This window comes from Thamnophis sirtalis, unplaced genomic scaffold, assembly GCF_051295495.1.
Source record: "Thamnophis sirtalis isolate CommonGarterSnake01/CBP01778 unplaced genomic scaffold, rThaSir2_p1.2 scaffold_1, whole genome shotgun sequence".
In the NCBI taxonomy this organism is placed as follows: Eukaryota; Metazoa; Chordata; class Lepidosauria; order Squamata; family Natricidae; genus Thamnophis; species Thamnophis sirtalis.
In genome coordinates, this window is record NW_028261381.1 from 36,287,391 (window position 1) to 36,301,790 (window position 14,400).

The following is a 14,400-nucleotide window of genomic DNA, read 5'->3' on the forward strand; positions in this document are numbered from 1 at the left end:
AAATTCAACCTATGCCTATCTCAAATAATATTTTGTTGTTGCTGATTATTTAGATTTATTTCCAGTTTTGACATCGTTCTGACAGAATGTGGTAGGGGAAGCACAACCAAAACAATGTTGTGTGTAGCATCACCACATCCATGTTCCTATTTCTGATTCAGATATGTCATTAGGTATGTTATGCAAAAAATATTAGAATTCTCTGTATCAAGCAAACAAGTAGCAGAATTAAAGGAAGGGATTTAAAATTTTCTAATGTATATTGGAACCTACTGATTGACCAATCCTGGCCATAGATACTTTAGGTCAAAATAACTATGGCATAGGATGATAGTTTAGACAAAATACACCATGTAATTTATTAAAGGGACGCGGTGGCTCAGTGGCTAAGATGCTGAGCTTGTTGATCAGAAAGGTTGGCAGTTCAATGATTCAAATCCCTAGTGCCACATAACGGAGTGAGCTCCCGTTACTTGTCCCAGCTTCTGTCAACCTAGCAGTTTGAAAGCATGTAAAAATGCAAGTAGAAAAATAGGAACCACCTTCGATGGGAAGGTAACAGCGTTCCATGCTCTTTCAGCATTTAGTCATGCTGGCCACATGACATCTTCAGACAGTGCTGGCTCTTTAGCTTTGAAACGGAGATGAGCACCACCCCCTAGAGTCAGGACCGACTAGCACATATGTGCGAGTGGGACCTTTACCTTTACCTTTAATTTACTAAATATAGATAGCACAGTTACTTCATTTAATTGGGGAAAGTTGCGTACTTCTCAAAACGTTTATCAGAGGCTGCTAGGAACAAGAAAGCTTCTCAGCAGCCTCTGACAGGGTATTATTTCTGGTTTTTTTTTTCTCACAACGATAGATAATTATTTCATTTCACACTTCTGTGGAAGTTTCTCTTGCTGTTTTTTAACATACCCAAGCCTAACTACAAATCTTCACTGTGAGAAGAGGAATTTACTCAAATGTTCAGATGTGGACCAGGGGTGTTTTCCTACTGGCTGAACCACCAGTTCACTTCATGTGTGCTTCGCTGCGCGCACATGCGCAATTTAGTAAAAATTGAACTTCTGCATTGCAAACAAGGAAAGGAGCAGGATACCAGCTGAGGAGCAGCAATTTTATCTGCCGGCCACTGATTATCTGGGCTTCAGAAGCAGAAATAACAGTCAGTATAACCCGGGGGCAGGCGGGTAGGCCCACATTCACGGAAATAGAGAACCGGTTCACTCTTGGCTTGCAGTCAGAGCTAGAGTTCGGCCGAACTGGTCCGAACCGGTAGGAACTCACCACTGGTTTGGACTCATTGCAAAGTTGCAAATCTTAGATTCCTTGCATTTCAGAGCAAAGGGAATCTCCCAACACCTCCCTGAAGTCCTCTGTATATTCTAGAACACTGGGTGAGAGAAACAAGATTTGGAATTGAAATAAATAGTGAAGACAAGTGAAAGGTGCATTAAAAAGCCAAAATTTGTAGGTGCTTCTTTTTCCTGCAAACAATGGTCAGATTAATACCGTTATGTATGGTTAGAATAAATGCATTTTTTTAACCTAAATAGCAGAATTTAGTAAATAGTAAAAGATGCAAACACATCCATGCACCCACTCACCCCTGCTCTAGACTTGTCTGTCCCAAAACATGGGTCAACAAGGAACATATATATGAATATTTATTTATTTCAGGAAATTTATATTGTCACCTATTTGCACATGATGACTCAAATTAGCTTACAGGAATATAAAAACCTCATATATAAAACAATAAAACTAATAAAAGAGAATAAATAAATAAAATAATATAATAAATAAAATAACCCCACCCCCATTCTGGCTACAATACAACACACGAGCCATTTAATGGGCTCCATCCTGCTTTGTGTTCCCCAGACCCGCTGGCAGAATAGTTGGGGAATATTCTTCAATACATCTAGCTTTCATGTAATGAACTCCTGTTTATGATTTTAGATCAAAGACATTTTTACGTTTTGATCTTTCACCGAATAAACTCAATCCTTTTAGTGCATAGGGCCCAGAGTAGTAGAACTGCAGCCTGCAGCATTTTGCAACCAGTGTAAATTAGGGGAGAAAGCATTGCCAGGACAGAGAGCTTGCAGTTTTTTGTCCTTCTATACCAATAACAGGAAGATCAGAATTGACTTCACGTCCTCTGTTCTTCGATAATCAATCACAGAAAGCTTAAGTTTAGGAGCATGACTGATTCTTTCATGAATAATGTAGACGTCTTCTTTCTCTAATCTATGGTTATGCAATTTCATTTATGTAGGGCCTTTTTTCCCCACACTGTAGCAAGCCCCGTCCATTAGGTTTTGTTTTTGTTTTGGGTTTTTTTTTCTTACAAGAGTTATTTTTCTTCTGCTTCCCTCCCATTGTGCTTGGACATCATGTTCTTTTGACCCCATCAACTATGGTTTCTACTCATTGATTCTTTTTACTATTTCTTCCCTTTTTATTCTAAGCCCAACCACTGGGATTCATTCTTCTTTCCTACTATGTTATTTTCAGCCTTCAGTCAGTTCTCTCATTTAAGGAGAAAAAAAAATCAATATTGTAAATAGAGAGGAAGCAGCAGCAACCCAGCTGAGAGTCATAAAGCACTGTGGACAACACCGAAATACTGAAGCACGTCACTGAAGCAAAAAACAACAACTCAAAAAAAACCCACCAAACACCCTAATCAATTGGCTTTTTGCTTTAAAAGAGAAAGCAGTCATCATCCATTTATAAACCAGAGCTAGAAAACCTCCAAATTCATTTTAAAATGTAAATTTGAAACAAATAAAAGCTTTAATCTGCTATATATTCACATCACATCACTTTATGTTATGAACATGTGAAGACCAGGGGTATGGGTCTTAAAAATGATTTTAAAACTCCTCCCCATTTCCCATGGGGTGTTTTCTATTACCAGTTTTGACAAAAGTCAGTAACCAAACGAATTTTGTCATCTGGGATTTAAAATAGTGGCAGCTATACAAACAATTCATGAACAGATCTGATTTTTCTTCTCGGCTTATTACAATGAACCCTTCCCAAGCTCTATTTGTATACTAAAAACATTTTCTGTAACTAAATAAGTAGAAGTTATTTTTTGTTTTATTAGGGATGAAAGGCAATGCTTCCTGATTAATGTTTATTTACACTGCTTTCTTTACTACTTCCCAAACTAGTCACTTGAACAGTCAACCGGCTCATGGAAATTACACCAGGTGGCAGACAAGAACTAAAGCAAGCAATAATTAGAACAACCCAAGCTTAATTCTACAATCCTACATTGTCACATTTTTAATTATTTAGGTTTAGGAAAAAAAGGTAGAGTTTTCTCATTTGGAGAGAGTTTTTTTAATTGTATTATAACATTGGCCTGTCTTCTTTTAAAGAGGAGCTGACTCTTATTGTACACAAGGTAAGTCTATATTCTACAATTGCTGTCCAGATATAGGGAGCTTCTAATGGTGTTTAATTCTAAAACTACACTTCTGTAATTTTTCAGAGAAGACGCTTTTTAAAAGCCTTCAAAAAGTCTTAGGATTCAAGTTGCTAATAGATGGTAGCCTCAGCATAACTTGTATAACTAGCCATAGATTCTCCCATGCTTGCTTTTTACACAGCAAATAAGAATGACCTCTTTATCCATCAGTTACTATTAGCAGTTACTACCAAATGACACAAGTTGACTAATGTATCAAGAAGAGGAAATGCTACTTACATTTAAGATGGAGTTGGACAATCTTTTTTGGCATGAAGGACAACAGGGAGTGTCAGACTGTTAACCGGAAGGCTACATGCAATAAAGAAGATGATGCACAAGCAATGCATCTTTATGGACTTTCTTAATTAGGCCAGATCCTTTGTCACTAAACTATTCTGTTGCCATTGCAAGTACACATAGGTTATTTTTAGAAGATAATGGTTACAGCGTCAGACTACAAACCAGAAAACTATATGTTCTAGTCCTGCGCTAGCACAAAGCCAGTCACTCTTTCTCAGCCCTAGGGAGAAGGAAATGGCATAATAGAGTTGGAAGGAATTTCCAAAAACCTTGCCAAGAAAACTATAAGAATTAATCCAGGCACTCTTAAGGAATCAAAAACTAACCAGAAGGCTCACATGCACCTTTAAAAAAAAAGAAAAAAGAAAATAATTACTCCTAAGGAACTGTGTTATTCCATTTTTCCTTGTAACCATGGTGGATACATGCTATGTCTGCTACACAGAAGCAGCTTCAAAGTATAGAATGTGGTCTGTGAAAGAAGAAATTAAAAAAAAACTATGTTTCACAAATGAAATTAACTTACATGGCCAGCTAATGATAGGCCCTGTAAGTTCAGTCCAGATCTAGAATTGCTTAGCTATACTGTACCATTGCTTATTACCAGCAAGTGTTCTGCTTTGGCTTCTATTTTCTCATGCATACAAAAGACATGCCACAATGCCACAGTGATACAAGACCCAGGACTGCATTTTTCCCCCATAGTGTATACATTTGCTCTACTTAACAGCAGCTGTAGGACTGAAGAGAACTGAAAAGTGTATAGTAGTATCATTCTTAACCTACCACAGTGGTATATTTTATATCTTGGTTGTGAATCAATCTCAGCACTCTGCAGAGGGGTAATATACTAAGGAGATCTACTGTAAAGACGTTTCTTTAAAACACTGCCCAAATTTGCCACTTTCCTTTTGGTCTGAAGGGGATTATATGATTAGGAAAAACTGCTGCCTCAATTCCAGGACCAGCACATTGTGGCAGAACACTGGACAAAAGCAGGCTTGTAATTTTACAACTGTAACCTCCCTGTACATACATCAGGAGGGAACAACAGAAGTTATTGTCTGCTGTACTAACAAGGGAATCTTTAGGTAGATAATTGGTAAAATAATTACAATATTAAAGAGAGAAAGTACATACTATTATAAGTGTGACAAGGTAATTTCATATAAATTTTTCAAAAGAAAATACTTAACTTGCCTATAAAAATAAAATGCTGAAGGAAGAAAAAATGTAATGCCGTATTCATGCATACAGTATATAGCAATAAGAGAAAACTTAAACTGAACTCCAACATACTGTATCTGGAGGGTATTAGATTGGAAAAGACCATATAAATAGTCAACGTCATTTAGATGCATCACAGAGTTCCAAAATACAGGTGATCCTCGCTTAAAGACCACTTGTTCAGGGATAAAGCCAGTGGTGGGTTTCTATTTTCTTTTAACTACCGGTTCGTTCATGCAAGCACACTCGGTTATGCATGCGTGCTCGTGTGGTGCTTCTGCACATGCACAGAAGTATCCGGGTGGGTGAGCAGAACCTCCCGCTGCCGCCACTAACAGTTCGCCTGATCAACTTATGATGGCACCAAACAAATAGTACTTACGACCGGTCTTCTATATTCTGGCCACTGCAGTGTCCCCACAGTCATCTGGGTACTTGGTGACTAAACTCAGAAATTATATTACAGCATCCTATGATCACCATTTCTGACTTTCCCTGCTGGCTTCTGACAAATAAAGGCAATGGGGAAGATGGCAAGAGGTCATGAATGGGACCATATGATGTTATGCTTAACAGGATGGAATTGCTTAAAAATGGCAACTAGAAGTGCCAGAACTGCCAACGCTAAGCAACCCAATCATGTGACATCAATATTTATGACAACATCATTTAACAAAGGAAATTCCAGTCCTAAATGTGTTGTTAATCAAACACTATCTGTATATAGCTTAGTTTTTGGTCTTCTTGTTGAGACATATTACCCAAAGGCATTCTACAGTTTCCTGTTAAATTCTGAGAATCTCACTCATGTACTCAAAACCACTTCTGACCTTCATTAAATGTGCTGTGGTTTTGGTTAAAGTTTTAATAATTGCAAAAGAAATCTAAAAATGTAAAGCTTATAATTTTCTATTACTTAAGAATCACAGAATGATTGCACGGGAGGACCTAGGAAAATCATTTGCTCAGTGCAGGAGTCCACTACTGCATAAATAATATTACCTCTTACTGAGGTAAGAGATCATTGCTTCTTGGTTGAGTAAATTAATATGAAGTCATTGCTGATGTTTGGACAAATAGAGATCAATCTGATATGAGAACAGGAAATGAGATCACTTTCAATGCAAGGAAATGCAATCACTTTTCTCATCTTTACATGCTCAACTATTTAAATGCACAATTTCCAAAGGAGTAGCTGTTGCAGCAAAAACATCAAAGTCTTGTAGCATCTTAGCAATGAATAAATATTACATCAATTCACTGGCATCTATTCAATATGTTTTGTGACTATCTCCTATCTACAGGTAGCTCTGAGCAAGAGTCACTTTTTACATAGTTAGGGGAAACAGTCATTGCCCATTGCCAAAACAGGGAGAAATGAAAACAACACCATCCATTCACATAACATCCACTCTACTGCATGGATCAAGCATGAAAAAGAGATGCAGAAATGTCAACTTTGATTTCACTATAAATAAAACTTCCTTCTGATACAGAAAAAAATCCCAGGGATTGCTGTGTAATGGCCTTTTTGCTTTTCTACCATAAATTATTTAACAGGAGTTCCTGGATTATTATGTACTTGCTTACTTGATTACAGCCCAGCTGTGCCAAGAAAGACTGAATCTATGACTAACTCCAAGAGTTATATTGCATTTTCTGAGACCACTACTTATTTATTCTCCTCTGTCCACAAAAACTGCATTTATTTATTTATACCCCGCCTTTATTATTTTCACAAATAACTCATTTGTCCAAATTTACAAATCAATGTACAAGAGTATAAATCAACATTTAAGGTGACAGCGGGTACACTGTAAGATACTCATTATTTTTAATGTGCTTGCATTAATAGATGCATTTTAATGTGTTTGGGTTTCATATTATAAAATGTATTTTTTTACCAATTCAAAAGATTTTCTCTCTCCAAAATTGCTTCCAAAGATGGGAAATCACTTTCTTTTTAAAAAACCAATGATGTAAAATATTTCAACAAAGTTTTACATTTCCATTTTGCAAGGCTATCCTTCCAAATCTTACATTATAAAACTCAGAACTGTAGTAAAAATTTGGCAAAACCGCCAACATTCCAAACCATGCCACAGTAACACTAATCAGACCAAGCATCCAGGTAGGTGTAATTACATATTCCAAACAATATATACTGCTATCATTCATCCATATAAACCAATCCTATATGTGTTTATTTGAGATATGAGATACTCCACTATAATGCAATTCTAAATATGTCTATTCAGAAGATTCACTAGATTCAGCGAGCGTTCTCCTTGTGTCACAATAGTTAGTCTGCAATACTGGATGTTCCAATATAATAAGTGGGTACAATGAAAGCAGTATTATTGGGAATTCTTTTTTGCTTCCTCCATAAAACAAAAGTTACAAAAAACAGATGAATTTGAAAGTATAAATTGCATCCGGAGTATTTACAATTAGTTTTTTTAAGTTCATAATAATGGCTACTCTCAAAAGAGGTATCTTCGTGTACTTTCCTTTATCATGTTAAAACTTAATACATCTATTCAATTGGATGTTTAATGAGAAAGTACAACTGCTCCTGTGATCAGTTTCTCTAGTGACAACAGCTGTTAAAAATCACAATACATTTCAAAATATTACTAGTCCTAAAACATGGATGTCAAACTTGCAGCCCCCGGGCTGAATGCTTCATGTGCTGGCCACACCCACACCTGGTTTACTGAATGGGAAAAAAGCCCTGATATGTCACATGATGCCATCGATATGTCACATGACACCGACTTGAGTTTGACATCCCTGTCTTAAAATAACTGCATTCTAAGGAAAAATCAATTGCAATTTAAAAAGTAAAGACTTCCTCAAGTTGAGTTGAGCTCAGGATGCTCCTTTCGAACTCCCATGAGGGGTGTGGGGAGAGGTTGAGGCAGTTCTTGGCAACAATATTAAACTGCTTTTACTTTCTTCCAGTCTAGCTCACAGACAACCAAGTGTGAGCGTGCTTACTTTTTCATTGTTGACTTAATTTTGGCTAGATAATGCAGAATAACATGATGTCAGACTAGTTTCATAACTGGTGGACATACAACAATATGTACAATGGAAGCTGTTTCTAATAAGGCAGTTGATCAACTCACAGTTACTCACAAACTTGAGTAAGAAAAATAATGACCAATCTATGCAAGCTTATTTCTTTCATGGCTTATTAGCACAGAATCTTAGAATCGAACAATCATTCATAATAGAAGAACCCAATATGGTTCAAATAACCACAGGCAATTTACTTTCCTTTAGCAATTGAAACAATCTTTTTTAAAAAAAACTAGACAGTTTACCGGAACTGACCAGAAGATTTTAACTTCTGCAACTGAGCACTAATCCAACACACACATTCCCACAAAATAATGGTATGAAAAAGAACCACCTCTGATGTAACCAGAATTCAAAATAATTATACAGTTCTAAAAGGAAAAAATATAATTATATATAAACAGGAAATAGATTAAGAAGCAAGAACATAATTACATCTTAAATTGAAGAAGCTGCAAGTGAAAGTTAATGCCAAAGAAAGAAGAGACAGTAGTGAATATTAGATAAGGAAGCAGGGATGATAACTGGGTCAGAAAAAGGAGCCAAATATAAGTGACATGTTCCTAAATACAGCATGACAAGCCTGCTTGTAAAGCTAGAAGTGGGACAGTGGCTAAAACAAACAATGCAAAAGAAAATCCAAACATTATTATGTACTCCATGAACTTGAACCTAAGAGAGGTAAAATGAGAACTGAAATCAGTTCTGTGAAAAGCGGAGATGACAACAGTTCTTTTGAAACACTTTGGATAAGGAGAAGATGGGAGATCACCCACATGCGCTCCAAATGGATGCTCTTTACAAGTAAACTACAAGACAGCAATCCCAAGCAGATTTCAACTGGGAGATGGGAACAGACATCTTATTCACAACTGTGGTTGGCACTTTCTCAAGAAAACCAAGTTCATAAACTTCTAATTACATTTGTAAATTGCTTGTTAACTACTTTTAAGCTAGTAGGGGGCTTTGGCTCAAAAAGTCTAAAAATGGGTAAGTTTTACTTCAATCCTTAACTAAAGAAAATTGTAATAATAATTTTTAAAAATTAAATAAAGAGCAAAAAGCCAAATAACACTTTGATCCTAGAAAGTGACAAATGAATTAAGGCTCCAGATAAATTAGGAATAAACTTTTGGAATTAATCATAAAGAATTCTTCCCTTGGGAAAAAGATTTGTTTGGCAATTTGCAAGACAAAACAAAAGTAAGTAATTTTGAAAATTGGCCAGTAGAAGGAATTAAAGAGTTTAGTTAAAGGAGAAAAAATATACAATACAATAACAGCTAATTAACTGTGATATAAAATAATACCAAACATAACTTTGAAAATACTGAATGACACTTTTGAAAAATGGAATTAGAATTTAGCATCAACAATGTGAATAGTGATTTTGCTTCTGTGGATAGATCAAAAGATGTAATGAAAGAAAAAGCAGATGAAGATCAAGTTTTATTTGTTAAGGCAGAGATGGCATCAGAAGTAGATCTACAGATGATAGGGTACAAGAATGACGTGGAAAAGAATGTCATACTAAGATACAATAGAAACCAATTAATTTTTTAAAAATAAAAATGGAAAATAAAGTAGTAAACTAACAGACTGACCTGATTTTTTTAATATATTGGATTTACAAAAGAGGCTTGCTAAAGCTTTGAAGAATCTTGTGACAAAGGACGAAAAAGAAGTTAAACCAAATTCTGTGATGTTATTTGAAGACTAAAGATTAAAACCGTTAAGAAGTAAAAAGGATGATACAGTTGATTTATTTAATCAAATTTGATCAAATATGTTTTATTTCTGGTAACCCTTAATGGACTTTCTGCTAACAGTAGGACTGGAAAGATTATGCATTATGAATTGGTCTGTAGATAACAGATGGGATGAAAAGATCATTAGTTGTAAACTAAAAAGGGTTGAACGGTTATTAAAAATGTTTATACTGGTGAGATGAGCAAATGCTTAGTAGAAAGAACAGAAATCTACATTTTTACTAGAAATCCAGAAAATAAAATAATGAATTCTAACTTGAGAGAAACATAAACCACACCTGAATTGGACACATAGTGAAAAAGGAGCCCTTCAATGGGATAGGAAATACATTTTTACATCATAAGATTAAGGAAAAATGCTCTGAGGGGTCCATGGTGCTCTCTGAGCTTGGTCGTTTTCTTGCAGACACTTCACTATCCAAACTAGGTAACATCATCAGTGCACTTCAACAAAACAACCAAGCTCACAGAGCACCAAGGACCCCTCATTTCAAGCCTGAGCTATAAATATTGCCGTCTATCGGCAAAAAACCACTTTATTGCACACATTATTCACTGACTCATGGCACCCATGCCTCAGTAGGACTATCCAACAGAGCGATATTGGGTGTGCCAAGGTACACACATACTACACCTATCCTCCGCGAGCTGCACTGGCTTCCCATTGGTCTCCGAGCACGATTCAAAGTGCTGGTTATCACCTTTAAAGCCCTACATGGCCTAGGACCCGGATACCTACGAGACCATCTACTGCCGCATACCTCCCTAAGACCAATAAGATCAGGTGCCTTCAGCTGGACAATGCCAGCTGGCGACACCTCGGAGTAGGGCCTTCTCTGTTGCCGCTCCGGCCCTATGGAATGAGCTACCCCCAGAGATCCGGACCCTACCCACTCTCATGGCCTCCGTAAAGCTATTAAAACCTGGCTTTTCTTGATTGAGGTCCAGCCCCCCTTTGATTGGGTGCATGTTGTGCTTTCTTCTTAATCTTGTTGTATCTTATTGTTTTAATCTTTTTTAAATATTTTTCATTTCTGTAAGCCGCCCGGAGTCCTCCGGGATTTGGAGGCCTATATATTCAATAAATGAATGAAATGACATTTAAATGTACCAAGCTTGGACTGTCTAGGGTTAGGCTGTGAGAGATTAAGAGTGCATGAAGGCGAGAGATGGGTTGGATCGCTATTTAGTTTAGCTCAGAAGCAAGCCAGCTCAGTCTCAGGGGCTCATGAATGGATGAAAAAGTGATAAATCCTCCTTCACATATGAACTCTAGCAACTGTCATTTAAGGCATGCAAGCTAACAAAATTACCAGTGACAGGTAAATTTATCTTCCATTCATTTCTTTAGTTCCTTGTTAAAACAGTCTAAATTGGCAGCTGTCAGGAGATGTGAAGACAGTTTCATTATATTTTGTATAAAAAATGTTAGTTAGTCCAAAGTCTCCCCAAATGTATAGCTATAGTGAATGTCTCCAAATCCTACTTTGGGAGATAATTAAATCAGCCCTGGGTTTTTGAATAAGTGTTTGTGCCAAGGGTTGCAAAACTCTAAGAGCAATAGGTACAGCCATTATTTTTCACACCCAATACTTTTGATGCCCCTGAATTCAATTTTTAAAATCATCCCTCACAATACTGACCAAATTAGCTCCACTGTGAGATGGGTGGCAAATAAATTTAATAATAAACAAAAGTAAATAAGCACCATTGTGGCTTATTGTAAGTCTTCAGAGTTCCTTTGAAATGCAAGGTTAAATGTTGGCTACACATTTTAAATTACTAGTGGTGCCCCAAAAACAGGTTAAAATGAAGGTGAGAAACCAATATAAAGATTCTCTAACATAAACTGCAACACATTGAGAGAGCAGTCATTTTCTTACGCACGTGCAACTTATCTTTCCATTACTAAGCCTCATTCATGAGGAGGAACTTATAGTTATTAATTTGTATTAGCAGATTAAGCCCTTCAGGCAACAAGCTCATTTATTTATCTATTGGGGGCCAATTCTAACAAATCAAATTAAAAATCACGTTCCTTCAGCATATTTCAGACAAATTAACACTATAAGGCTGGTATTAATTCAAATTACGTGAGCTGATAAAAAGTAAAACTTTTCTTAAGAGAAGGTGATTCTCCACCGATTGCAGTTGCAAGATAAAGAAATGAATACAGCAGACAGCTAAAGACTGTCACTGGGGATGGTATATATACACATCCTCCTTTTATCTGCAGAGACTGCAGTTTGGCAGGCTTTTAAGTGAAGTTAGTGCTGATCGGACACAAGCCACCAGATCAAGCTGAAATGGCAGAAGGGTGGATATGAAGGTGAGAAGGAGGGGATTATTCTACCCTCTTGTAATTTGCTTAGCAATTTCTCGCCACCTGCCAATCCATCAAATACGTCAGGGGTGCAAGCAAATGAGCATGCCCAGTGATCCAGATGACATCAGCTTGATCAATGCTTAGGATTGGAAGACTGCAGTAGCAATGAGGGAAGGCAGATGAAAGAGTCAATCGAGGCTGACTCCATTCAGTTCCCCACAATTGCTTTTGCTGCAGTTACGGAAAGCAGGAAATCCAACTCTGGAGCACCTTGCAAGGAAGATTTCCCTCCGCAGAAGCCATCCAAATGAGGCAGGTATAGAATGCACTTTTGCCCATACATTAGCCTTCACCCTGCCTGATTTACCAATGCAATCCAAGCTGTGTCTATATCTATAAATATTCCTGGTGGTCTTCAGTGGAATGCATTCTGGCTTTACTGAAACCTTCAATAAAATAGGCCAAGGAAATTAACATTAAAAATGTGCATTTGATGCGGCACATTTCCCCCTCCCCCAACTGATATCTATCTCCATCAACCCATCAACCTACTTTGCCTGTCTCCCAGTGTGGTTGCTAGACTACAATACTTGGGCCACACACACACAAGATTATTCTTCACACTGCACACTGACTCTTTGTGTCTCTGGACCTATACTCACACCAAAACAAGTAAACTTTGCACACGTCCGAAACACCTAAGTGGTTTCCCATTGAAACCCGTAAATGATTTCCCATTGAAACATTCTAAGTGAATTCACATTACACCTGCAAACTGATTTGTTGGGTTTGAGACCACCTGCCATACTCTTCTTATCCAAAGCTTTTTTATTCCTGTGCTGGAAAAAAAAGCAAGAGTTCTTGTCCTTTGTGAGTTTAACCCAATTTCCAAGTTGGGGGTGGGAGGGAGAGAAGCAGGCAGTGCAGAGAATCCCCCCCCCATCCCAATCTCCATTTCCCAATCCTTCCCTTTGCCAAATTTGGCGCTCAAGGTGAAAGGAGCCTTGGAGAACTTCTAATCCACAGACAAACACACAGACACACACACACACGAGAGCAGCTAATGTTGGGAACAATGGACGGAGGAAAGGAGTACAATGCGGTGCAGCGGCACGCCATTCAGCCCCCCCCCCCGGAGTAAGACTAAGGGGACTGGGGGGAGGGGGAGAAACAAATCCGTCAGGGTCTCCCCCGTGGCGTTCCCGAGGGGAGTTCGGAGCCGAGCGAAGGAGAGAGAGAAAAAAAAAGCCCAAACGCAACTCTTCGCGGCTGGATTAAAAACCCCAACCCGGGGGAAAGACTTACCCCGACGATCACCGTGTCCTCGCCTTTAAATTTCGGGATGAATTTGTCCCCGCGCAGGATCTCCGCCTCGTTGAGGGGTCGGAACCGGCACATCACTTTGATGCTGCATTCGGCCGGGTCCGCCATCGCGACGGGCGGCGGGGGTGGATTCGGCGATCGGCGGACCGAGGGGCGCGCGGCTGATTGAGGCGGCGGATTCCTTTCTTCCCACCTCGGGGAGGGTTAAAAAAGAATGTGTGTGTATATATATACACACACACCTTTGGGAGGAGGAAGAGGAGGAGGACGGGGCGACTGGTTATTTTAGCGGCGGGGGAGGCATGGGCCGAAAGAAAGGAGCCGAAGCCCGGTCAGAGGAGAAAGCGGCGGCGGCGCCGAGGCATTCCCGGCTCTTCACGACCTTCAGGCTCCGGACCGGGAAGAAAACAATGCGGAGGCCGCGGCCCCGGTGCTTCGGCTGCCTCGCCCAGAGACCTGAAGCCGCTGCTTGGAAGCTTTGCGGGGAGGGATGGAGAAGGAGGTTGCTAAATGAAGCCAGGTTTTATTTATCTACATCCCCCTCCCTCTCACGCCTCTCCCCAGCGCCGCGGTAGCGTGGCCGGTGCTCCAGCTCTCGCAGCCACCATCCTGCATCTCTCTCTCTCTCCCCCACTTTGCTCTCTCTCCTCCCCCCCCCATCCCCGAGGGCTTTGTGACTTCACCGCATTACATCAACTCTTCCCCCAGCTCACAGGCTTGAGGGGGAGAAAAATCACCGGCGCATCCTGGGAGCTGTAGTTCGGCAAGGAACCCAGGTAGGTAGGGGCATGGGGAGGGGGAAGAGGGCGGGGCGACGAGGCCAGAGGAGGCTGGCCGTTGCGACGGCGGCGCATCTCGCCAGGCGCTGGAAGTGC

General features: G+C 39.2%; 1 protein-coding gene across 1 annotated transcript in view; it reads right to left on the reverse strand.

The window, feature by feature from the left end:
* The window catches only part of KIF5C (kinesin family member 5C), a 90,880-nt gene extending 76,782 nt beyond the window's left edge, over positions 1 to 14,098 (reverse strand). The window contains exon 1 of the mRNA XM_087710656.1: positions 13,508 to 14,098. Within this exon, the coding sequence (XP_087566782.1) occupies positions 13,508 to 13,633 (126 nt within the window). The 5' untranslated portion in view covers positions 13,634 to 14,098. The remainder of the gene's footprint in view (positions 1 to 13,507) is intronic.
* Between the last annotated feature and the right edge of the window lie 302 nt (positions 14,099 to 14,400).